The 27376-nt window shown below is 45.7% G+C and overlaps 1 protein-coding gene across 4 annotated transcripts in view; it reads right to left on the reverse strand.

The window, feature by feature from the left end:
* Zdhhc14 (zinc finger DHHC-type palmitoyltransferase 14) overlaps positions 1-27376 on the reverse strand; it is a 241202-nt gene that overhangs the window by 50806 nt on the left and 163020 nt on the right. For all 4 annotated transcript variants that reach the window (XM_048805914.1, XM_048805912.1, XM_048805913.1 and 1 more), the window contains exon 3: positions 10083-10241. In XM_048805914.1, coding sequence (XP_048661871.1) covers positions 10083-10241 — 159 coding nt within the window. The remainder of the gene's footprint in view (positions 1-10082; positions 10242-27376) is intronic.

Below are 27376 nucleotides of genomic sequence, written 5' to 3' on the forward strand. Positions count from 1 at the left end.
CCAGAACTAGGTTGTTACCTGATTGAGAAATCAGATTAACCAACCACAGAAATAACAGCCACACTCCCCAAACAGGCCAGTCTCCCTCCATGTGATACTGAAGGTTCCTCTGCTTTAATCCTTAAATAAAAAAAAAAAAATCTCAATGTTCATTATTCAGTTATTTTTCTCTCTTCCTATACCCACATTATAAGAAAAATTACTTTGAAGTAATTTTTTTGTCTATAAAGCCAGACTCCTCTGTTGCCTGATTCTAGAATCATCGAGATCTTTAAACTGGATTTGTCGTTGTTTTCCCTGCTGATAGTTGCAAATGCTGCTTCCCAGGTACTCAACAACAAAGATCAAGCTCTGACCCTGACTCTCCACATCCAGCCGTGGGCCTGGCCCTGGCCTGCAGCACGGTGGGTCAACCATCAGACACCCAAGGGGAGACGGCCCAAGGGGATGGTGGCCGGAGGTGAGTCAGGAGAAACAGTGTATGGCATGAATCCAGCTCCAAGGTGACATTTAATGTGCGCGGCCCCCAGCAGGCCCTCCCCAGTGGAACCTGCTTATTAACCTTTCACAGTCACCTCAGCAGAGTCCTTTTGAAGGAATCCTCACCGCTGGCCACTGCTCTGAGAGAGACGGGCAGTTCCCAACTCATCAGATGGCCTGACCCCGGTGGCTGATCCCAGGAGGGGCAGAGACAGTCTTCCTGGACTCTCGGCCCTGACAGTGCCTAAGACCCCCGCCCCCCAGGAAGTGTGCTAAAGCAGAGACCCTCGGGCCTGGGCATTCCACTTTAGGGACTTTATCTCTACTTTCATAACTGCATGCACGTTACTGAGGTGATTCTTCTGAGAGATCAGACTTTCTAGGATGTTACTTTACTTTGATTATTGCCTCAAAAGCCCCTCTTGGCTCTTTTTCAGTTTAAGTATTTGTGGAAGAAAAATCTCTTGGTAGCAGAACACGGGGCCCAATTGGAGTGACCATGTTGAGAAAAGGGCTGGCAGGGAAGGGGTGGCTTTCCCAGCTAGGACAGGGGTGGCTCCAGCCGGCAGTGGGGCAGATCCAAGGAGGAAGAGGGTGGCACCAGGAGTGGAGCTGGGGGTGGCTGAGGACCCAGGAGGAGGGAACCAACAGGGAAGCCCAAGGATGGAGAACAGGCAGGAATAGACAAGGAAAGCCGGAAATAATTTATTGTGACCTGAGAGCAGGTGAGAAGGCTTCTCAGACAGAACCCCACTATCTTAGGTCAGATAAGTCGGGAAACTTCCTTGGAATTCTGTCACTTGAGCAAATATCACCGATCCATGGAGGATGAGCACCTTAACCCCCACACACAACCCCACTGAGAAAGACTGCGCTGCCGGTGGGGAAACCAGGCGCCAGGAGAAGAGCAAAGGCACACCCCAGGCCTGCGGACACGCTCGGGTGGGTCACTTTGGCTCTGAGCTTCTCCCAAGGAAGAAGAAAACCTTCTAGGAACAAGTGGCAGAAGTCTCACGATGCAGCACTTCCTGACGTTGCCTGTCATTTTGCAAGTGCCACCAGGCCCCACTGGCGCTACAAATAGACTCTCTGTGAAAAGAAAAACTTCTGAAATCTGCTTTCCTCTAAAAGATCTCATGGCCTTATTTATTCTAATTGAGTTGCAGGGTGGGTTGAGAGGGCACAAATGCCCACTGACCTGAGGCTGCAGGGACTCTCCCGAGGGGTCAAGGGGGGCACACGTGGGAGGGAGCATTATGTAGATTGTATTTTCAAGTTCAGGTGCAGGGCTGCTGGTTAAGCCAAAAAAAAAAAAAAAAAAAAAATCAAGCTCTGACACCCCGACAAAACCTACAAGCAAGCTTGGAGGGCTGGCTGGCTCCAGGTGGAACCCAGGCTCCCGCGGACTGCTGTGGGCAGCCCAGAGGAGGCCCCCCACGGGCTCCCAGGGATCCGAGACTGGCCCTGCTGGCTGCTCCCACACACCTGCCAGCCGAGTGCCTTGCTGTCCTCTGTCATTCCCGGCCTTGTCCTCTCGTTCTGACACCTGGACAAGTCTACATGGGGCCTCCTGCCCTTCCTCAACCAGTAACTCACTCCTCCTCAGGCTTCCCACCTTGGAGGGGGACTGGACATCTGGGCTCTCCTAGAGCCCACCCTGGCTCCCCTTGCATTTCTCACATTGCTGATCCATCTCTGCCTCCCCAGCCAGACCCCAGGCCCTGCATAACAAGACGGGCATCTGGAGGATCACTTTGGAGATCCAGAAAAGATGAAAGTGGACAATGAACACACATTGAGAACACTTTTTGCAACTCGTGCATGAGGGACACACCAGCCTTCATACCTAACAGTGCTGATTTCCTTGCATTGCGCTATTCTCAAATATGTTATTCAAAATTATTGCTTGTTTGTCTAATTGAATGTTATAGTTATTTATCTTATTCCATGCCTCAAATTGCATTATATTTATAGATATATTTGTGAAGAGTATGATCTTGAATTTCTATGGAGACTCCTAACCGATACATAGTGAATTACTGTCATGTATTTATTTGGTAATTAATAAACCTACTAAACGAATGAAACTAGTTCTAATGTTTGTTGGTACTGTTACTGGTGTTCTTATCTACAAAAAAATGATAATTTATTTTCCTCTTTTTTGTTAGACTTATTTCATATTTATTTTTCTTATTGCATTACTTTCAGAGATAATGTTAAAAACTAATTATGACAGTGGACATCCTCCTCTATTCCCAACTTCAACATACATCACTCTATTATTTTACTGTAAAGAAAATATTAGCTTTATTTTTCTTTTAAAAACCATGTTAAGCTGGGCACAGTGGCACACACCTATAATCCCAGCAACTCAGGAGGGTGAGGCAGGAGGATTGCAAGTAAATACAAAGAACTGGGGATGAAGCTCAGTGACTGGTAAAGTGCCCCTGGGTTCCATCCCCAGTACCAAAACCAGGTTAAGGAGCATTCTTCTGTACTAGACTTGTATTGCAAAGCAACAGTTTTGCACAGCAACTGACCACAACGTAGGGGCTTTCAGCAACATGAATTTATCATCTCACAATTCCATGAGTGAGGCGTTCAGCATAACATGACTGGCTTCTCTGCTCAGTCTAAGGCTAAGATCAGGGATGGGCCAGGGGTACAGTTCCCAGGCACAGCTGAGGTCTCTTCCACACTCCCTGCCGCTGGGGTTCCACGGATTCCCTTCTCACTTTTCCACATGGTCCTCCCCGATTCTGAGCAGCAAGGACACATTAAATCCTTCTGTGGCTTCAAATATCTGTGTTGGCTCCTCAGAGCCCTTGTGATAACCCAGGATAATGTTGCTTTAAGCTCAGTGGATTAGTGACCTCTAGTGACTTCCTCAAAGTCACTATTGCAAAGCAAATAGCACCCAGGGATGGAGGTCCTGGGGGTCAGAATTCTGCCAGCCCCACCTCCCAGTCTTGGCTTAGTTCAGGGTAGAGACGGAGACCACCCTTCATCAAACCCTTTTGGGAATCCATCATCGTCATTATCTTCTGCCCTTTGGTTGACTGGTGTGTTAACAGTTCTAATATCATTAAAAGGCAGTCGCATTCCTGGAATTCACCCTTGTACGCCAGAACGACTAATTCTTTCATATACAGAATAAAATGAGATCAAATTTTCTGTGACTCATGTTAGCTTTTTACATACATTTATAAATGAGAAATTCTGGTGATTTTTTTGCATGTTATTTTTGTTAGATTTTTTTGTCATTGGGGTCATACTATCACGGTGAAATGAATTAAAAGGTTTTTCTAAACTCTGACACTATATTCAGAATGTAGGAAGTAATATTGTCTGCACTCAGCACCTTGCCTAGATAACTGCATGAAAAATTTGTGTGAACTACCCATTTTTAACTCATTTTTTGGGGCCAATCTCTGACAAAAATCATGATTCATTGAGTTTTTAGTTAACTGACTTTCAGTTAGACAACATACAAAATAATACATATCCCAATAATTTAAAAATATCTCACCATATTCATCTCATTTGAATCTACTCCACTTTCTTGCTGTGTCCTGTCCTTCGGTCTCACCAGAGCTCTCTCTCTCTTGGTTGTTTATTTTCCAAGAAATGAGATCTGGCATCATGTTCACTGTTCTGCCTTCTAGGTCACTGATTTTTTCCCCTGTTTTCTTAAGTTTATTTTGCTACTCTTTCTATCTTCTTGAGACAGATGCTTTGTTTACTTGCCTCTATTCTAAGTTCAACTTTGTTGTTTTTTTTTTGTACTAGACTTTAAAAGACGCTCTCCTTCATGGCTATCTACCATCCAAGTAAACTTCCTGTTTGGGGAGAACCCTGAAGTAGCTGGGAAGCAGCCCCCTCGGCTGCACTATACAGACTGTAAGTGGGGCAGGGGGCGTCAGGCAGGGCCCCACCTTGCTGGCTGGTCAAGTGCAGAAGTGAGACAGGCTCAGAGGCCCACCCAGACATCTGAGTCTGGAACCCATGGTCTTGGGCAGACAGGGCAGTTTTAAGTTGATGCCATGGCACAGAGAACTCTGTGGTGGTACCAGCAATGTGCTGCTTGTGCCTCTAGGCAGCATCTTGTGACAGTTGTGACTGCCTGTGCCCCGCCCCCCCAGCCTCCCCCAGCCTGCCTTTCCAGCTTCTTGCAGATTCTTACCAGCACCTGGATAGTCTTCCAATTAATACCTTTTCCTCTTAGGCTACTTTTTGTGTCTTAAAATTTAGAATTCGGAATTATAATACCATTGTTCTTACTGTCATTTTCCAAAATTGAAGTTTCTGTTGCCCAAGTGTTTATGAAAAGCTTTTTTTTTTTTTTTTTTAAGTTGCAAATGCTTGTGTTTGTGCAATCATATCTTTGTGGTTGATTTCTTGTTTTATTGTTGTGTCATCAGACCATTTGGTTGGTGCAATATCTGCTTTTAGCTAGTTAGGACTTTATTGTGGCCTAATATGGTTGATTTTTGCAAATGTTTCATGAACAGCTGAAAAAGGCAAGTAAACTTTGTAGAAACAAAGTTCAACATATATTTATTCATTATCAATTGCTATCCTTGATTTTCTTATTGCATTGACATAAGCCATCAAAAGCAGAGGTATACTGTTGTTTCTCACTAGCCACTATGTTTATACCAAATTATTCTTGCATTTACTAACAACTTTTACTTATTTATTTTGATGCAATATTATTTGGTGCATACATATTGATGACAATTTTTAATTGTACTCATTACCAACATAAAATTACTCTCTTTGACTTGTGTAATATGCCAAATATAATGCTTTCTGCCTAAAGTTCTCCTCGGTCTGCTCTTAACAACAATCCCTGGGGACTGTTCTTCATTTTGACATACCTAGCTCCTATCATAGTGCCTGACACGTAAATGCTCATTAAAGCTGGTTAAATGCAAAGATAATGGATTCTAAGAAGCCCAGGAGAGCCCTATGCATTTGGGTTCCAAGGAAGATTCAATGCCAGTCCCTGTCTCTCCCCTAAAATGATACACTTTCCCATGAGGATTTATTACCTCTTACCAAATGCAAAGAATTAAAAAGGAGTTCCATGATGCTACCCACACCTGAAGGCAGATGTAACGCCACACCTCCACCGTTTCACCTCTCTTAACGTGAGTTACAATGTTGAAGCAAAGCCTGGGTTCTGAGGGGGGCAGTGGTGGCACTCAGCTGGGTGTGCGCTATACACACTGAACCAGCAGGCTGAGTGTGGACACCTGCATCACAGAGGAGCAGTGAGAGCATCAGGAGGGCCCACTGTGGGACAGGAGCCAGAAATGTCCGGTCAAGGAGCCAGGATAGAAAATGTAGCAACAGAGGGGAATGAGGAGGGGGTCTGTAGGGATTTAAGGCGGGTGGTGCTTGACCCACACCAGCAGGGGTAGACACTGAGTCTCAGTAGGGGGCCTCTGGAGGTTCCTGTAGCACCCACACCAGAAATAACAGAAGGGGTAGAAGTCAATGACAGACCGGTGCTCACCCTGAGTGAGGGAGGCTGGCTGTGGCCGGGGTCTGGAATGGCCTGAGGGTTTTGTGTACTCCTTCATTTGTCTTCGAAGCCCTCCAGGTGTGGCATCGCAGGTGCACAGAGGGTCCCCTAGCCCAGACAGGACAACAGGTCTGGGACCTCCAGAGGCCCCTCTCGGCTCCTAGGCAGACCTGTCTTTATGTGGCCCAGGTTAGACAGACAGTTGGCAAATGCTTGCGAGCCTTCATGTTTAGCAAACTTTCTTATTAGTTTGTCCATAGTGTATGATTACATTAATTTCAACTAAGTCCCTTTTTGTTACCAGTTTAGGTTCCATTAGAAGTGCCCAATTCCAGAGAATGCTGGGACCATTCTGACCCTGGACCAGGGCCATCAAAGGACAGACCTCCCCCACAGGGTCCTACCTGGTCACAGAAGGTGAACCGCATGCACTGGGTCAGCCTGAGAGGACCTCATGGGCCCTTCTGTCTTTTCTTGCCTTCTACCACCCTCACTCCAGTGACCTGAGGGTCTGAGAGGGAGGGCATAGGGCCTCAGCTGCTAGTTGTTTACAAATGTTTTATAAACTCAAAGGTCATCTAGATGGATAAACCACCCCAAATACTCTATTGCAAATGTGAAGAAGTGGTGTGATGGACACAGAGGAAACTAGAGAGAGAGAGAGAGAGAGGAAGATTCAGAGACAGAAATGGAGCTAATCCAAGGCAGAAAGAACGTACCCACTTCTGTGACTGCACGTGGTCTAAATCCTACCAAAAAGAGCAAGGTGACGACTGTGATTGTGACAACCAATCCTGTCTGAATCTGCTATTCAGAAGCCCTAACAGCAGCATGTCCTATTACTGATGAGATGAACATTAATGGCAGGTACACACTGGTCCTTAGTGTGCACCAGATCTGTTCTGGATGCTTTGATGGGTACCATCTCATTTACTCTCTAAAAGAAACCTATGAGGTAGCCCTGGGGTTACCCTGTTTCACAGAGGTGGAAACAGGAGTGTTTGGATAACCTGCCCAGGTTCTGGAATTACTCAGTGACAGGACCAGGGTGCATCCCTGGGTCTGTGTGTCCTAGGAGTCAGCTCCCAGCCACGAGGTTCTGCCCACAAGTTCTATTTTTGCACCAGCATTTGCTCCCCAGAAAGCTCTTCCCTCCATCCTCAACTAGAAACCCACAGTCCCAGGACTTGGCTCTCATTTCAAACTTATTTAACAAAGGAAAATACTCTTCCAAAAACCTGGGAAAGCGCATTCTCCCTCTCCCATCTCCTTTTGCAAAGCAAGATCTACCTACTATGCCTGGGAAGTGCCAGCCCAAAGCTCTTCATTACAAGAGAAGCCACATATTGTAACCCTGTCTTTTAGTACTCCTTGTGCTTTTCACTTGCTGCAAAAAGTAGAATTCTTTCAGTAAAAACTTTCTATCTAAAAATAAACTACTGGCAAACTCTGCAATTACCCTTCTCTGTGGGAGACATCTGCTTTCCACTCTTTTCCCATATGCAGAAGGTTCAATCTTCTGGTCGGATCATTGGTCATGACAAAGGCCCAAGTGTCATGGAATTAACTGGAAATCCGACGCTCTGCAGACTTGAATAACTGCATGGTTTTTTAAGGAGTTCTATGAGCAGCTTTATTTTCAATCAGTCCTATGTTTCTCACCTCCCTTGTCCTCCATAGAGCCAGACTCTAGTTAGGGTCAGCCAAGCCCAGGCCCAGGACTGTGGACCAGGCTTAGAGGACACTGCTGGTGGTGTACCACTTGGTGCAGCCTCGTCCTCTTGACCCATCATGGACTTTGTCACCTTCTCTCCTTTTCTCTTTGCTATTTAGGACCTCTGGTTTCTAGAACACCACTCTGCTGGTTAGGGGGATGTCTGATTGCCATTGTGACTTTGTTTTCAGAAGGACACACCTGCTCCTAGAGATACTCTAGACCCAAGGCCCTATCACTGCTGGTAGATTTGATAGGACAGGACCCTATTTTAAATGGTTTTACTAAGGCAGAAGCACACTATCAACTGGGGAAAGGCAAACATAATTTTGATAAGGGGTTTTACATCCAGTTCATCAGGGTTCTTTAAGGGCCATCTACACATAGGAGCCATAGTGGGAATAAACTGTGAGTGATCATATGAGCTTTTAGAAAGTGTCTGACAATAATCCAAAGGGGATTTTAAAACAATAGGTCACTATGAATTGGGAATGAAAGTTTTTATCATGATTAAGAATTAGGCTGCGACAGGAAACAGGATTGAGACCAACTGATGGAAATGAATAAGTGGAAACAGGGGTGTCTAGAAATGGGTAAAAGTTTTGTAAATGAAAAAGGGGAGGAAGTGCCCAGTAAATACTTCAGATTTGTAGATAACAACTCTCTGTAGACTAGAATAAGTCTCTAGGCCCATAGGAGAGGTACGTAAAATAACAGGAGTTTACCTGAGTAAGTGTAAGTTACATACTGTTCCATAAGAAGTCCTGAGGTCAAAATGACAGCCCAAGAAGAGGCCCAAGAATCCCTATGGATTGTTCCCCAGAAGATATGTAAGCTGCCATGCTGTTTTGGCTTAAGTGTCTTCGAGATAGATATGAGATGGCCACTGTGGGCTGGTGTTGCCCCACCTGGAGGCCTAGCTGTAGTTTTAGTCATCACACCTGCAGAGGACTACATGTATCAAGCATTGTCCAGAGAAAGCCACTAGAGACATCAAGGTAGCAGCAGTGATAACAGTAATAGGAGCTAACAAGTGCAGATAATTTGTCGTGGGATAGGCACTATTCTGAGCGCTTGACACGCACTTACTTATTAGGTCTCTCAATCATCCCCACTGGAGAGACAAGAAAACTGAGGCACAGAGAATTTAGTAGCATAAAACACAGCCAGTATCCAGACTCAGGCCAACTAGTGCCACATCCCAGGCTCTTCACTAAAGACTCCTTACCACCTAGGAAAGATGGAACGGAATTCCATGCTGTTCCTCTGGGAAGGTAAAACTAATAGTAGTTGAAGTTAATAAAACTCAAACAAAGCCTGATAGGGAAAACATGGCGTTTGTACCAAATTCTAGATTATTAAAGTGAAGATAAGGTAAATTTAAGATGATTAAAAGATGCTTGGAACAGCAGGCAAGCAGGAAGCCTATTATTAAATTACATTTTTCTCAGGAAGAATTGAGACTACAAGCTCTAAGACTCAAGAAGAGGGTTGAAATCAGTGTGACCGAGGGAAACAAGGCTTGTTCGGGGATATTCCTATCCTCTCAGGTATGAAGTAACAGAGGAGTTCCTGCTCCTTCCCCAGAAGTGTCCTTGGTTGCTATTACTAGAGGCTGGCCCTGGGACTGAGGAAACGCGGGTCTTCACTGTGGCAAGGCTTTGTCTGTCTTGCTGCTTGACCATGTCCTTGCCACCTCATCTCTAAGGAGATCCAGCCTAGTGGGGGGAGCAGACTGCCAGCCTGGGCAGCAGCTCTGGGGAACACTTGCTGACCACCTCCAGGGGTCTGGCACCCAAGTGCACACAGTCAGGCCAAGTCTTACAACCAGGGACCTCTGGGCTCTCACCTTCCCTCTGCCTGTTTCCCTCATCTCTCCTGGAGAAAGCCAGAAGACAGAGTGGAGGTCCCGTGGTTGCTGAAGAACAAAGACCCTAACACGCGCCCCCCCCCACCCCCTTGAGGAAATCTCCCTCCTCTGCCTCCCTTCCTCCCTGCTGGATCCAGTACTTCCAGCTCCGAACAGAACTGAACAAAGCATATCCCTTAGGTGTGGGGCCCAGGCCATGCAGCCGCCTAGGGATGAAATGGTTTTATCTCTGCGCTGTGCTGGGGAACTGAAGGCCGAGGGCACTGCAGAATGCGGCGGGGGAAAAAACAAAAATAAAAAAGATTGGTAACTCTAGGCCTGGTGGATGCAATTCATGGTAACAAGCAAATACACTGAACATTAACTATTATTGAGTGTTTCAGTGGAGAAGGATTAAAGATGGGCACACACCAGCCCTGGCACAATGCCTATCCGCCTATTCGGAGCACATCCCCCACGCGGCCCCCGTGACCTGGGCTCCTACTCACCTACGCAGTTATCGCACAGGCTGCAGTGGGAGGCGCGAGGGGGCCGGAAAATCTTGCAGGTGAAACAATACTTAAGTTTCACAGTCTGGCCATTGATGATGACTTCTTTGGTTCTGGGAGGCGGGCGGTACCCCCCTGAACTGGTGCCGTTTGCAATATCTGCGGAGAAAAGAAGAGAACACTTCCCTAAGATCATCACTTCAAACGGGGTGCAGCTGAAATCCTAGCGGCTCAAGAGGATGAGGCAGGAGGATTGCAAGTTCAAGGCCAGCCTCAGCAAGTTAGCGAGGCCCTAATCAACGTGGCGAGACCCTGTCTCAAAATAAAATATAAAGAAGGGCTGGGGATGAGGCTCAGTGGTTAAGCAACCCTGGGTTCAATCCCTGGTACCAATAAAAAAAAAAAAAAAAAAATCAATCATCACTTCGAGGACCGCTAGTCCTCAATGCTGGCTGCTGGCCAAGGCTCCGCAGTTCCTGGACCTCGTTGCACTCATTCACGAAGGGCCAGGAGCCAAGTGATGGAGCTCTGGCCAATGGCGTGAGAGCACACGTGGCCCCGCCCATCTGGGGGACCGCCCTCTGGGGCCCAGCCCCCACCCTCCCATTGGGCAGACTGCAGAGGAGGGCTACCCGCGGACCTTGTCACAGTTGCCCAACTGCTGCAGTGACCTTGTCACAGTGCCCAACTTCTGCCCCGGAAGGCCTGGGTTTTATCTGTTTTAGCAGCTAGCCTTACCTTAACTAATGCAGCGCCCTAGTTGATTTTCATGTTCTGTTGGTGAACTCCACACCCAGCTCAAGTGCCTATTGGCCTCCCCAAAAATACCAGGTGAGGGACAGGAAGTCGACATATACATTTTGAAACATTTTAAAAATCATTAATTGCATATTTAAAAATCATCTTTACAGTTTATCATCCTACCAGCATCTTTTGTCATTTAGAACCAGTTCCAAAATCGTTGAAGAAAACCAAATATGTCGATTCTTTAAAGTCTCCTTGTAGCTCCCGGTCCGGGTTTCGCAACAGCATCGCACCGGGAGCTTTCAGACTGTCCAGCACGCGGAATGCGGACCAGCTATGTGAATGTGCAGCAGGGCCGAGAAACCCTCGCCCCAGGAAGACAACGTCCGGTTTCATTCTCACTGGACTCTGAGAGCCCCATTAGGATTGCCGAAAAGAGCCTGCAGCAGCCAAGAGCAGAGGCCACAGTGCAGGGGGCATGGCAAGAGCGTCTCGAGGCCCTCAGCTCAGGCTCTGAAGCTGGCAACACGAAAGGCAGCTGCTCATTTTTAATTCACAACCCTTAAAGACCGTCAAGACCGTCACAACACACTGTGGCTGATTTCCAAAGTGGTAGGAATCAGTCCCACCATCCACTCACGTCTTTCTTACAGACTCAACCAGGGAAGCACCTATGTTGGGATATCTTGGCCTTGTCCTCAGGATTCTGACTTCACTGGTGGGGGGTACAGTTTGGCATACCTGGGGAGCTTTTTAAAATCTTGATGCCAATCTATCGAGAGATGCAAAGTTGAGAACACTGCTCTCTGGGGCCTTGTGGCTCCAAGGATGGTCCATACAGCATCCATGTCACCCAACAGCTCCTCAGAGAAACAGATTCTCAGCTCCTCCCAGCTACTAAATGTAATTTGCATTTATCTGAGATTTTGCAGTGATTTGGGCACCTTAAAGTTTGAGAACCCTGATTCAGGATCTTGAAGATACTCCCCAGTTCATATATTGTCCATATGTGCCTTTTAAGGAGGGGCTCAAGTATAACGAGCTGAACTCAGAGAATACAGTTTACCTCTAATGAAGGGTTGCATAAGAAAATGCACATGGGGCCCCAGGTCTCTTCACATTGGTGGTGTCTGGAAGACTGCACTCACTGGCAGAAGCTACAGCTCACCTGTCCTGATTCAGGGGCTACCCATCCTGATTCAGGGGCTCCAACAGCTATTCTCCTGACCCCACACCCTAGTCTCCTTTAAGAGTCTGTGATAATCTGCCCTCAACCTTTAGCCTAAGGCCTTTTGGTGTTAGTAAAAATATCAATCCCAGTGGTAAGGAGAACATTTTGCTGCCTTCAGCCACTTACTATTCATGGGAAATTAAAGTTCCATTAGCAGGTTGCAAACAGAGAGGAAGGAAGTTGGGAACGCGGTGGGAGAGCTAGGGATGGAAATGGTAAGGCACAGCCCTTGGCTCTGCCTCTTCCTTGGGACCAGCCCTCCTGCTTAGCGCCTTGCCAGAGAGGACATCCCTTCCTGGCATGGGCCTCACCTGCCTGGCACCCTACGGACTACGCTATCAATGATACTAAATTCAGCAGCATCGGCAGCAGCCCCCAACTCCAGAAGCACACACACTGGGAACGGGAGGGCTCTCCAATCTGTTCTGTACTAAGAGAAAACAAAGAGGTGGCGTGGTTGTGTGTGTCCCTAAGTATCAGGTGAAAAGAACCGGCTTTGAACACATCAACATTAAGGCAGCTCTCTGCAGGTGCCAGCTGGGTGCCCCTGAGACCTAAATCAGTCATTGGGTGCTTCTGTCGCCTATGTCAGGGTACAGTCGACCGAATTTACTTAGCTCTTATAAACATGGGTAGAAAAACTAGAGGGTCAGATATAAGTTTAGAAAGATACTCTATGAAACATTTATGTTCATTTAAGCAGACAAATTTAAAGCTGAATTGTGCAGAAATGGCAACTTACCACCTAGAACCACTTACAAAACTCAGTTGTGAATGTCAAAGACTTGGGAACACAGAAACAAAAACAACAAACTAGTCTTTATTAGCATTCCTTATGCTTAAGGGAAAGAAAAATTAAACCTTTGACACACAAGTGAGCTGAAAACTAGAATTCCACAGACGCACTAAACTGGAGCTTGAAGTAAACCAACACCTCGGACCCTTGGCTAGGTATTTGAGAGCTCTGAGTGTGCAAGAAATGGAAGGATCAGAAGATCTGTGTCCCCTTAGACCATTAAGGTCCACTGACCTCTAGGAAGGACTCACTCTGAGCACACCCTCTTGTGTGGGGGCTGTGTGGGGCCCCCGGCGACCTGGGGGGGCACCTGTGGCTGCCTGAGGAGCTGTAAGGCTCGGGCTACTCTTGCTGTCCCTTCTGATCTTGCAGCTCTCGAGTCTGTCCACGAACCCTGGGCCTCTCCTGAGGACTACCTGGCCTGCTCCTCCTGCAGCCCAGTCTTCCTAACAGCCTGTGCTCCAAGCCCAGTGGCCCCCTGTGCTTCCCTGGGAGGCCACGTTGTTCTTCGGACATTTGCACACGGTGTGCTCTGATTTGCAGCTTCCCTTCCTGATGTCTGCAGGAATAATCCTGCCTTTACGGTCCAGTTCAGGCTTCTTTTGTGAAAATACCTGGCAAGCACAGTCACTTATTTCCTCCCTTGGGCTCTCATGGCCCTTAGTTCATTTATTTATCCAGTTGATCGATCTGCGCTGTGCTTCTACTAGGTGCCAGCCCTGGAGCCTAGGGCTTCAAATACCAACCTGAGGACAAAAGCTTTTCTTCCATGTTCAGTCTGAGGCCCACGACCAGTCACCAAGCCTTCCTCTCCCTAGTGGAGATCACCAGCATCCGTGGACTGAGTTCTGTGGCACAAAGCGTGAAGCTGATTGTTCCTGCTCTAATATTCAATTATTCTGGTTTTGGGGTGGGTTTTTTCCCCTTCTTATTTGTTGTTGGTAACAATTGTGCCTCTGCTCCTCAGGGCTGCTCTTTGTTGTTGAAGTACAGCTATTGAAAAGAATGATCAAGGCTCACAGTAGCTACTAGTTCAAGAAAACTAGAAGGAAGCCTGGATTAAAAAAAACCCTAGTAGTTCCTGCAAGTTCCTGTAAAACAAGTATTTCTCAAGGATGATTTCATGCACAAGCACTCTGAGAGAAAGCTTAAATCTTGAAGTGGTCCTTACATTCACAAAGGCTCCCACTTCCCAGTTGTTGGGAGTTGTGGCAAGAGGCAAAAATAATAGCAGCACCCACATCTAGTACCAACCTTGCAATCAAACCAGGGACAAAGAATTGGGGCCCTTCCGGATGGAAAGGGGAGGCTGGTCAGTGTGTGAGCTTGGGGACCGGGAACTTCCACTTCACTCACAGAGAAGCCCTGGGTCAGCCACGGGCTCACGTGAGTGTGTGTTTACATTCTCTCCTGCTCTCTAAGCCTGCTTCAGAAAGGGAGGTCATCTCCTCCTCCTGAAAGAATACCAGAGCTCTACATCGAGACAGACTCCTGTTACCATCTGAAGTGTCCCCTAAAGGCCACATGCTTGGTTGCTAGCCAGTGGCACTATTGGAAAGTGGTACAACTTTAGTAGATTGGAGGAAGTGGGTCACTGGGGACAGGCCTTTGAAGGGGATATCCTGTTGTTATGGTTTGGCTGTGAGGTGTCCTCCAAAAGCTCACATGTGAGATGGTGCAAGAAGGTTCAGAGGAGAAGTGATTGGGTTGTGAGAATCTTAACCCAATCAGTGAGTTAAGCCCCTGATAGGGACTGACTGGGTGGTAACCGAAGTGGTGGGGTGTGGGTGGAGGAGGTGGGAATTGGGGCATAGCTTTGGGGTATATATTTGTATCTGAAGAGTAGAGTTTCTCTCTCAGCTTCCTGATCACCATGATGTGAGCTGCTTCCTTCTGCCACCTTCTCCCACCGTGATGTTCAGCCTCACCTCAAGCCCTAAGGAATGGAGCCTGCTGTCTATGGACTGAGACCTCTGAAACCCTAAGCCCTTGAATAAACTTTTCTTCCTCTATAATTGTGCTGATCAGATCTTTAGTCACAGCAGTGAAAAAGCTGATTAAAACACTTGTCCTTGGTCCCCTGCCCTCCTCTCCTCTCTCCTCTCCTTTTCTCTCTCTCTCTCTCTCTCTCTCTCCCACACACACACACACACCATGGGATAAGCAGCCTTGTTCCACCATGTGTTCCCCACCATGATGTTCTGCCTCAGCCCAAGCCCACAGCAACAGGGCCACGTGACTATGGATTGAAACTGCAGAGACTAAGCCAGATAAACTTTTCCTCCTTTTAAGTTGTTTACCTCAGGTATTTTGTCACAGCCACAGAAAGCTGACTAACACAACCCATTAGCCTCCTGCCCCAAACTGTTAGAGAGTAACTGGGCTGCTTTTTTTTTTTTTTTTTTTTTTTTATGGAAAGGGGAAAAAAATCCCAATTTTTGCAAGATGTGGATTATGATTTTTTTCCTCAGTGAAGGATTCAGAGAAGTGATATTCCCTGGGGCATTTAAATTTCATAGGCCATTAATTAGCTGCCGGGTACCTCCCAGGGTGGTAGGAACTTCTGCTGTTAGGAGTCCAGTTGGAATAATGACAAAGCACAGGGCAAATATGGCTTTATACTCAAGTCTTCATGGCCCTATCTCTGCGTGTGCTGGAGAACAGCCCTTGGATGCCACCGACACCCAGCTAGTGGATCCCACAAATTTTCCATGTTCAGAGAGCTCTTTCCATTGGTGCTCTGCAGCAGTTAGATCAGCCTTTCCAAAGTTGGGTAGTTTCTGTCCTATCAGGAAGGAAGATGGCAATTTCAGAGACACTTGCCAGGATGTCTTGGCCTACACTCTGCCAACTTCCAAGCTCACAGGAGAATATCAGCAATGATGAGATACGCTAGACAAGTCAACTTCCCTTAGGGGAAAAGTAGAGCAAATTCTGGCCTGTTTACACATATTGGTTAGGTCTCCACTCAAGGGAGTAAATGTGCATATTTCCTTACTAACACACAGGCTGGCAGCCACTTGTCTTTACAAGTGCTTAAATACAAATATGCACTCAGGGGCTTGTGAAGGGACATGGTTCTTCCAGTTAAAAGCTTTACTCTGCAAGTTTGTCTTCAAGGGCTGAAAGTGATGGCTGAGCAAGGCTCATGGGCCGTTCAGAGCTGGGCCAAGGTGGTCAGAGGAGTTTCCCTGCCTTGTCTCTGGCCCAGGAGGAACAAAGAGCACCTACATGAAAAATCAAGAAAGCAAAGACAACCCATGGCTGGGTTGGGGGAGGAGAGGGAGGGCTCGATGACAAGCCCTTGTGCCCTTGATGAGGGTGCTGGGAGATGGGAGCACATTTTTTCCCTTTGGGTTCAAACTCACCTGGTGGTGCTGCCACAGCTGGTCCTATGAGCCCCCAGTCAGGGGAGCTGAATGCACCAGGATGGATGCTCCTTGCTCTGAGGGGAGGGGAGTAGGGGGTGCAGCTATAATGGCGAGCTGACGAGACTGCCTGCCGGTGGTGGGAAGGTGTGAGGGGAGCCGGGTGGTGGCAGGCAGAGGCAGGGAAATGACAGTGGAAATGGGAAACCCATGTTTACAGTGGATCACACAAGCTCTGGCCCCGCTTTGATTGTGGAGCTGGTTTGGAGCTGTGTGAGATAATTTAGGAAGCACAAAGGATTTGGGCTTTTTCTAGAACTGGTCCACAAAGGGTTATGGGTTGATCCTCCTTTAGACAAGAACCTTGTCAGGAAATAAAAAATGTCAGATGAAAACTTTAAATAGGAATTTTTCTGTTCCATGAGTCCCTGATTACTTATGGCTTCTCAATAAAGCATTGAGGAAAAATAAAATTAAAAAATGCAATGGAAATATCTACAGAGAATAGAGCAAAGCAATCTTTTTTTTCTGTCTCTTTATAATATAGAAAAAGGTAACCTCTAAGATTGAACTTCATGTAAAACTCAGTACTAGCTTGTTCAATTAACTAATTCATTCATATATTTATTAGGTGCCCATTACATACCAGTCTTGTGGGGGTGTGTGGATACAGTGATGAACAGGGTAAGTCCTCTGCCCTTTGTGGCTTTCACTGTAGGGAGGGTAGACAAACCCATAGAGTGGATTTTTTTTTATCATTTATTTGTGCAAACAAATCATATTTAAAAGTAGACTGTATATTTGGTGGATGATCAGGATTACCTAGTGATGAGATTCTCAACCAGAGGGAGTCCCCCCCTTCAAGAGAATGTGAAAATGAAATGTATGGAGACATTTTTAATTGTCATGAGTGGGAGGGAGTGCCACTGTGAGAAACTGACCTAGGGCTTTGCTATTCAAAGTATGGCCCATGGACCAGCAGTATTGACATCACCAGGGAGCTTGTTAGAAATGAATAATCTTGGTGCCCCCTCCCAGGCCTGCTGATCCAGAATCTGCATTTTAAAAAATAGATCTACAGGTGATTTGGATGCACATGAAAGTTTGAGAAGCATTGCTATAGGTACACACACTTGTTAGCAAGGACAAACCTGTTGTCAAATCAGACTGCCTGCTAACTGGGCTTGCAAGTCCCCACTCTCTGCCTTCTCAGTACTCTGACAAGCACTGTGTTTGAAGTATGTGGGAACCTTAAAAAAATGATATTCCTCACTCCTGAAGATGCTTATGTTGGGTGGGGCCTAAGAATCTGGAATTTTATAAATGCTACTTGTATGCATCTGATGGAGACAGGTTTGGGTCCACGGCAAACAGGACACCTGTAATAGCTCAACCCTGAGGCTGAGTTTCACTGACAGGAGAATCTAAGTGGTTGGCTAAGAATGGAGATGCCAGAGAGGGAGACGTGCCATTTACAAAGATGTCGATGTTACTCAAAGAGCTGATAGATCTGAAAGGCTGCCCAAGCAAACAGCCAAGCCTGGCTTTTAAACTTTTCATTTTTGTTGTTATTTATAACAGTGTGACTTTTTGTTCAAAGAAATTTTAGAAGAACCTCAACACATACCACCCACCTGAACCCCATGATGAGCCAAGCGTGTTTGCCCCTTGCCCTGGCCCACAGACAATAACTTTGGCTTAGAATGGATGCCCATTTGAGTTAAGAATGGCCTTATCGAACAGAATTCCATTCAGGGGGAGATCTTGTGCACATATGTGCACTCTCGTGACATTAGCAAGATGGTGCTACCCATGAATTTTAATGCGACGATGGAGTGGTAAGCATCAAAAATAATTCTCTGTGTACAAAGCCAAATATTCCTAAAAATAGCTCTGGAAGCATATGATCTAGAAAATTAGAGCCCAGAATGCCATCAGTGTGATTTTTTTTTTTTTTTTTTTTAAATCTGGTGGAAAAAAAAAAGGCCTCAGTTTCTCCACGTTTGAACTATGACAATTTGGGTTCTTGTAATTCAGGGCCATTGTAATTCATGGGAAGACCTTGAACTGTCAGATGCTGTGGTGTACACAGTTATCAAAAGCTCTTTTCTCAGGCCTGCTCAGATCCTGTAGGGCAATGTACATATAGCCCTAATTAGTGCAATTAAAGGCAGCAGCAGCAGAAAGTGCTTAGTAGCTATGACCCTTTTAGTTTAACTAACGGAGTTAATCCAATATATGCTTACAGCAAAATGAAAATTAATGACCACCTTATTTTTTGCCACATTATTTTTTTCCACTTGGATGCAAAGCTTGCCCTTGAATGTAGAATAAAGAAAAGTGGCTTTGTCCTTGCAGCGTATCAATTTCCCTCAAATGTTGTCAAAGTTCTCTGAGCACACACCCAAAACCACCGTCCTGCAAAAATGAAAACCAGTTCTTCTGCTCAAGGCCAAAGTGAGAAATAGGTGCATGTGTTTCAACTCCACAGGGCACAGACTCTGCCCTGGCAGAAGCTACTGACTGTTGTGCAATGACAGCGATCCACTTGAGCTGTCAATGTTTGTGTTATGGTAAGACAAGTAGATGGGGACAGGGCAGAGCGGGGACTCTGGAAACCATACTGTGGCAGGGCCAACTCCACTGCCCCCACAGGAATGTGATCCACTTCTGTCAAGTCTGAAGGCCACTGGCCTGGGGGCATTAGCAGGCTCCAGAGGTGAGGACTGGCTCACAGGGCATTCTGCACAGAATTATTGTCATATTTTATCTTTAGCTCGGAGGAAAGGAGAGTGGAGGGTCTCACCAGCACAGAAGCAGGGGATGCTTTTTATAAGTAGACTACACATTAAAGAATTGAAATCCCCATCTATTTGGTCCTATGCTCTTCTCTCTCTCTCTCTCTCTCTCTCTCTCACACACACACACACACACACACACACACACCTCTCATCAACACAGATTATTTAAAATGAGTAAAAACATCATAAAATGAATAGTATAAATTAATATATTGACAAACTTCAAATGCTTTTTACATGTTGTTAGAATACTCTATTGGATAAGGAGGATCCCATCCCATGTACAACTGGAAAACAAAACATAAAACTCTAAGAATAAACAACCCTTCCCCAGCCTCATGGTAGATATGTCCCATATGAAGAAACTACAAAGCAATACAGAGACTTCCAGGAGGTTTGTGGAAAACATAAGGAGACATTCTGTATCCTGCAGTGGAAGAGGCACTGCTTTCCCCATGCCCATCCTTCCCAGGTGACTTTGTACAGCACTTACAATGCTAACTAAGGTCCCCACAGGACTTGGGGAAATTCTGAAAAACTTAACAAAATGATTCTGAACTCCACTGGAAGAATAAATGGCTGAACATTTTTGCAAAGGGAAATAATGAAGGGAAATAATTAGCCCTGGAATAAATGAAGCATTGAGAAAAAACAGAACGTCCCCAAATTCACAATCTTAGATGCAACTTCTCTAAGGTTTAGTACTTGATAAATACACCATTTCCAATCAGTGGGGAGAGTACAGATGATCCAATAAATGGAATTGGATAAACAGCTATTCATTTAGGAGGGAAAATTCTAATGTTAGAGCCATACCTCTCAAGGATATACCAAAGAATCCAATGTAAGGAATAAAACATAAAAGAACTAGAAAAATGTATGCAAGCTTGTCATATTTGGGGAGTGGAGAGCCCTTTCTAAACAAATATGACAAGGCAGGCCATATAAAGAATAGAAGCATGGTTCTGACCGTATAAAAATTTAAAAACCTATATGTCAGAAACTCCATAGAAAGCAAATGTTAAAGCAGGAAAATACTTATTGCATCTATAAACATTTATATAACAATATATAAATGTTGTTGCATATATAAAGAGCCCTTACAAATGAATAGGATAGATAAATATTCCAATAAGAAAATGGGCAAAAGAGATGAACAGGCAACTCACATACAGAAAGAAATACAAACAATCAGTAAATACGCTTTAAAAAAAAGTGATTTATGCCCAACCCTCAGTTTCAAACAAGTGAGATGTCAAATGATATTTAGTATGCTGAGAATAGGGAGAATAGGCCACTTGTAGTTTTGGTGAGAATATAAATTAGTGCAACCTTCAAAGAAATAAGCTAACTGTGTATATTAAAAAATTAAAACATATGAATACTTTGGTCCAGCAGGAGCACTTATAAGACATTTGACCTAAGGAATTGTTCATGGATATTGATTGAAACATTGTTATTAAAAACTGGAAAGAACTACAATGTTAACAATGGGAAATTTATTAAACAAATTATGTGATCATACAATGCAACACTGTACACCTATTAAAGATGAGGTACAATGATACATAGTGTATTAAGAGGAAAAAATGTGTTTTCAAAATAGTAATGAATGATGTGATTCTATATTTCTTTAAAAATAGATTATGCAGAGAAAAAATACTGGAAGGATACATCAAAATGTTAACCCTGGATGTCTTTGCATGGATTAGTAGGACCAAAAACATTAATAAGTTAAAATCTAGTTTCATTTTCTTCTTTATGCTTTGCAGGTTTTCCACAAACAACTTCACATATTATTTTGCAGCAAGCAAAAATGTAACTATTAAAGGAGACTTTGGAAAGAGGCATAAATCATTTGCAAGAGAGAGCGAGATCATAAATTTAGATGGCAGGGGAAGTATTTCTATTGCTTTGAAAAAAAAATTAATCACGAGTTCAGAGGTTTCATCAGTAACTTCAGGAGGATGACCGTCTCTCGTAGACTGGGGTGAGACTTTCTCTGGTTCTTCCTTCATTCTTGAGGCTCTACCACAAGGAGGCTATTTCACTCATGATTGGGTCCACCCATACCTCCCGGAATCTCAAGTCTCCTCAGGCAACCATGCAACAAAGCACTGGGCTGAGTCAAAATATCACTTAGCACAGACTGAGTCAGCATAACATTGGTCTCTAAGAAAAAGTGCCTTTCCTGTTTCTGGGAATTGCATTTTTTCATTTGCCAAAACATTCAGAATTTGCATCATGAGAAATGAAAGGGTGATGGAAATAGCACTGCTAGGTTTCAGGACAGAATTATATTGTCCCTTCTCTATACCCTCTAAAGGATTGAACTTCTATGGGTTACTGAGGTCTATTTGATAGGAACCCTTCTCTCCAGCCCCCTATCTGTGGGTCTAGGATTCTATCCAGGGCTTTCCCTGTATTCAACTTACTGACTCCATTGCCCTGTGGCTTTGCTTTGATTAAATGTGATCAACACTGAATAACTTGCCTGTGTTCTCTGCTATGGTTTCCCAAAGATCTGTGTATTAAAGACTTGGTCCTCAGGGTGGTACTATTGGGAGATGCTGTGGACCTTTAGGAAGTGGGGCCTTAGGGCAGTCCTTAGGTCATTGGGGGCATGTCCTCAACGGGGATTGTGAGACCTCACTTATCCCAGCTCTATTTGCTGGTTCATGATGTGAGCAGTTTTCTATGACATATGCTCCTTGCCATTGTAATCCTGGGCCTTCATCAGAGGCCAAAAGCAATGGGGCTACCCAATCTTGAACTGGAACTTCCAGAACCATGAGGCAAAATAAACCTTTTCTCTTTGTAAGTTAACTGCTTCAGGTATTTCATTATAGTGATAAGAAGCTGACCAACACATTCTCCATAAACTCATTTCTTCTATTTTTGCCCTTTTCTTGTTAGCAGATGTAAATGGGTTGAGGCACAATAAGTCAGCACTTGTTTTTTTTTTAATTTTTAAAAACATTTTTAAAAGATTTTTAATTGTAGATAAACCCAATACCTTTATTTTATTTATTTTACTTATTTATGTGGTGCTGAGGATCAAACCCAGTGCCCCATGCAGTGAGGCAAGCGCTGTACCACTGAGCCACAACCCCAGCCCAGTAAGCACTTGTTAAAACTAAATTCAGTCCTCCATTGAACAAATAATCTCAATTTAACATCTCTCCACTTTCAGCTGTTGTAGTGAAACTTACTACTTTGGAGTAGTCTTACGTTACTAACAGAGGCAGCACAGAGAAGCTTATCAGATCACTTCAATTTCACCCCAGTGCTCTCCATTTACCTTCACGGGGCCCTCAGCAGCCTTTAATGGCACTGGCCTGAGTTCTCAAAGGGATATCATGCAAAAGTGAGTCTCCTCTAAACTTGACCCTAGGTTGGCAGTATGGATTTTGTCTTTCCGTATTGTCTTAATAAAGACCTATGTAAGCCTCATGAAATCACAATGTAAGGAATTTAGACAAAATATTTACTAGCCATTTCTTGCAGTCAATAGCAGCACTGTCTGGATTTTTCACACACACACACACACACACACACAGAATTTACTTCCTTTGTCTTTGTTTTCTTTTCAATGCTTACTACGGGGACTTGCAGAGATAGTTAACACTCACTAAATTCTGTTGCATTGGATTGAAAGGGAAGAGAAATTGGGTTTCCAGGTCTGGAGATTAGCCTATAATGGCAATCTGTTTCTATGTACTATGAAAGTGAACATAACATAAAAGACCACTGTCCTAAGTGCCCATGATTCTCTCCAGCCACAGAGACACGTTGAGACCTCTGAATGTCCTCCCTTCCGCAGAGAAAGAAGAGACTTGCTCAGGTCCAAGCTTGGCTGGCAGGAAGAGTGAATTAGAATCTCAATCTGAGCTTTTGCCTCTGATTATCAAAGCACAGCCCTGGTCTGCCCTGGTAGGTGACAGCAAGTGCCAGCTGTGACCACCACGCAAGGACAGTTTTAACTGAAAACCGTGATGTTTGATTTTTAAAAATCATTATTGTCTCCCAGCAGGGGAGGAGCTTCTCAATTCTTTTGTCAACTAACTTAGAAGAAATGTGACCAAGAAATCCTTTAAGTTTCCTTCCCAGTTTCTTTTCTGAGGGGCCCTCATATCCTGAGTGGGGTGTGGTAGGCATTTTCCTTCTGGTCAAGCCCTGGGGTTGGTCAGTGGAATAATGGTTCCCCTGATGGGGCAGCTGAGAGTGGCAGGATTTGGGCATGACTGAACTCAGTTGGAAGCCTATCTGCCAATCAGAGTGCACTGTTTCCTTTTATTCAGGTTTCTAGAAAGTTCTAGAACCTCAGTGCAGCCACTCCCCACAGCCCCACAACCCACACTAACCTAGAAGACCCCTCTGGTATTTGTTTTTGAAACTGGGGGTGATATGAGCAACATCCTGCCCATTCCCTTCCTGCAGGCCTGAGCCTCTGTGTCCAGTCCACATCCAGACCTGGGCATGGTCCACACTGTGCCTGCTGGTTGGAGGTTTGGTCCCTACTGCGTTTGCATCCTATATATTCTGTGTCCAGCCAACGCTGTTGGTGAGCAGAGCTGCCCGGCTAGACGTGTCCTTGCTGTGCGTCTCTTAGCATCTTCCCAGAACTGGGTTCTTAGAAACAAGACAGAGCGCATGGTCTCCCTTTAGACAAGACATTCTGCTCCTGGATGAGGCATAACAAAACACGTCCCTTCCCCTGAACAGGACAACGCAGGAACCAGCCACTCCTGAGGGGCCCCATGTCCCTGAGACCCACCGGGCTCCAGCCCCTTTGGGCATGGAACCAGGGATGAGATGTGCTCAACTGCTGCCCAGGAACTTTTCCAGGGCCGCCCTGGTGTTCCTGGGAGACAGAGGAAGAGTCCACCAGGCCGATGGCCATGGCTTCTCCACCCCGTTTCCTGGCTCAGCATGGCTGCCTTCCAACTCTGCCTTGGGCACCTGTACATCCTGGGGTCCCAATTCTTCACTTGGTCCCTAGGAGATTATCTGTGGATTCTTGGAACTGACTTTGTCCCCAAGGAGACCACAGATCCTTATATCCAAGAGTCCCCACACCTGGCTGTCCCACCCCTTCCCTCTTACCTTCTGGGTGGCTTCTGTCAGAAAATGCAGAGCCCTTGGGGCCTTCTAGGCTTTTTCTCTGACTTAGGCAGAGTGGGTGCTTGGGGGACAGTAGGAGGTGGGGAGATGCTCACTCTGACTGGCCTCCTGGCTGACGGGTGGGACCTGGCCTGACCTGCCTCTCTGAGGGGCTGTCAACTCCCCACAGTGCATCTATAATGTACATGCATAAAATGCTCCTTATATATCTGGGGACATTTTAAGTCAGCAATGTCAAACACCACTGTGTAAAAAGATCACTTGTGAAATGTGCCTGATGCAGGTTCTCAGGTCTGACGTCCCAGAGACTCTGAGCTGCAAGTTCAGGGCTCCTGGGAGTCTGCATTTTAGTGAGCAGTTTAGGAGACTCACACAGAGGCCTGCAGACCACTGGGTGAGAGATGGCCGCTTCCAGTCTCCTGGGCCCAGTGCCTTGTGAAAGTGGCCCAGCTCTCACACACCCTCTGGAGGCCTCCCCATCCCAAATCTGCCTGGAGAGCACCTGGGGGGCCCAGTGTCAGCTCTCCCAAACTTCCCTCTGGTTGAAGCTCCAGGAACAGAAAATGAAGGGTGGCATGGGACAGCAGAACATGGGGGAGCCCCTCCTCAGAGCTTCACCCAGTAGTGTGGAGTCCACCTGGAAGCTTCCGGAAGGGTTGCAGTGCTGGTCCAGCTTGTTAAACTCCAGCTGGGGACCTGGTCTGCTTCTCCCTCACTCCCCAGGCTTGGCTCAGGTCAGGGTAAGACTGACACCAGGCCTCCTGCTCTTCTCCGCAGTGTCTGACCAGTTCCACTTCTCACCCCTGCCCAGGTTCAGCCGCCCAGTCTGACCACCCCACGCACCTTTGCGGTCACCTGTGCCTCCTTGGGGAAAGCTCTCTGAGTGGAGGAGTTGAAGTTATTTTGTTGGGTAAATTACAAAATCCATCTTTCTGACTGAACCCACAAACTCTCAGATACTAAAAGTCTCTGAGACCCCAAAACATCTCTGTGTATGTGTTTAACTTTTTAGTTCAAGAGCCACATGCAGGAGCTCTGACTCTGCGGCTGTGTGGGGTTTGCTTCTGTCATTCCAAACCTGTGGGGAGCCGCTTTGTCCTGTCTGTCCCCCACATTTATCAGGGTACTAAGGATGGCGGGTTCCACATTTGGACACTGAGACATGCCTGGGCCTGTGGGGCACCCGCCTGCGGAGTCAGGGTCTTCAGAGGAGGGCTCACTTGTGTTTTATGCATTACTGAAGAGTAACATGCATGTGCTTAAAAAAAAATTTTTTTTTTTTTGGAAAAAATTTCAGGCCTCCATGGGGATTCTTTTTTTTTTTTAAATTATGGTTTCTTTGTTGACTCATAAGTTTTTTTTTTAATGCTTATTTTATTTATTTATTTTTATGTGGTGCTTAGGATTGAACCCAGTGCCTCACATGTGCTAGGCGAGTGCTCCACTGCTGAGCCACAGCTCCAGCCCTCCATGGGGATTCTAATCTGCACTAAGGAAGGGGACCCTTGGCCCCAACCGACGCCTGGTAGTGGCCAGCCATGGAACTCAAACAGCACAGTCTCCTACCACCTGCCACATTCAGCTGTGGCATCTTCTCCCCTACTCTTCTTTGAGTAAAGCGGAGTGAATATCAGTCTTCGGGGTGGCTGCAGGAGGTGCTCTGGGGGCCGTGCTCCGAGACACCTTCTATACAGGGGAGCCCTTGCCTGCGGCAGCTGAGACATCTGAGCTCTGGGGACCTGGGCTCCCATGTACCTTTGTGCTTGCTGTCTCTCAGCGCAGCCACTTTCCTCTGATTCTGAACCACTCAAGTGTCCCCCTTCAGTCCCTTGTTCCTCGCATTGTAGCAAGTTTGCAATGAGACACGGTGCCTGGCTGTCTCTGAGCATGTTTGGAGAGCTCTTTGCTGTTCTCAGGGTTCTTCAGGTTAGGACGTCCCCAGGCCCCCCTCAGAGATTCGGGTGAGGCCATTGGATCCCATTATCCCAGGGAAGAAGGCACTTCGGGGCAATCTGGGATTTGCCCAGGGCAGGCAACTAGCGAGAGGCAATGCTGTCTGTTGATAGACAGCTACTCACTTATGTAGTGGCAATATCTGACTATGTTCCTTTGGATTATGAAAGTATCACATGCTCATCACCTAGATTTTGGAATATAAGAAACGTGCAAAGAACAAAAATTGAGATCACAAGCCAGTCCAACTGTAAAAGACCTGTTTGTTTCCTTCCTGTCGTTTTCCTAGGCTTCTATAAGTATTGAGATCAGAACGCACTTGCAATTTTGTATTTTGCTTATGTTCGTTTAAATACATCAAGATAATCTTCATCTTTTATTTCTAAGCCATTTCATATTTTTGAAAATTAACTATTTTTGATACTGGGGATCGAACCCAGAGCCTCACACATGCTAGGCAAATGCTCTATCTGGGCTACAAGTCTAGCCCTTATTGGATTTTGAGACAGGGTCTCACTTACTTGACTAAGCTGGCTTTGAACTTTGAATCCTCCTGTCTCAGCCTCCTGAGTAGCTGAGATTACAGGTATGTGCCATGGCCTCTGGCTTGAAATCAACATTTTAATGACCTCTTAATAATAGTCATCAGAGATGTTTGCTGCATTTCATTACCCTTTTCTTACTGTTATGCATTGAAGCTGCTTCTAACTTTTGTACTATTATAAATAATTCTATAATAAGCATCTTCATATTTACTTCAGGTAAGCGTCAGTTTCCTGCCTGCATCCCTGTCATTTTGGTTCCAAGCATTCATTTCTAAATCTTTATTCAATACGGAAAGGCAGTTCCTAATTTTTTTCTCTACCATCCTCAGGTAGTTAGGAGTTTTTCTTCCAAACATTTTGTTTGGGCAGAACATTTACAACTGGTATAACTTCAAAATAATAATCATGACAATTGGAAGCTCAAAATGGGGAAGAACCAGAAGAGAGGACCCACGATGTGAACGTGACCTTAACTGAGAATTGGGGACGTGTCCAGGGAGTGGTACTTTTCTCCCAAGCAGGTGCCATCTGGATTGCAGAGTGGTGTAGCTCTCCCCAGCAGATCTGGGCTGTGCCTGCTGTGGCAGTTGCTTTCTACTAACACAGGCACATAGGGAACAATCCTTCTCGGGCAAAGAGGCAAGGTTTGGACAGAGGTTTCTCTGTGCATTTGCTGGGCAGCAAAGCTATCTCAGAAAAGATAGCATCAGAGGGGTAGGCGGGTGGACTTGC

This window comes from Marmota marmota, unplaced genomic scaffold (assembly GCF_001458135.2).
Source record: "Marmota marmota marmota unplaced genomic scaffold, marMar, whole genome shotgun sequence".
Classification (NCBI taxonomy): Eukaryota; Metazoa; Chordata; class Mammalia; order Rodentia; family Sciuridae; genus Marmota; species Marmota marmota.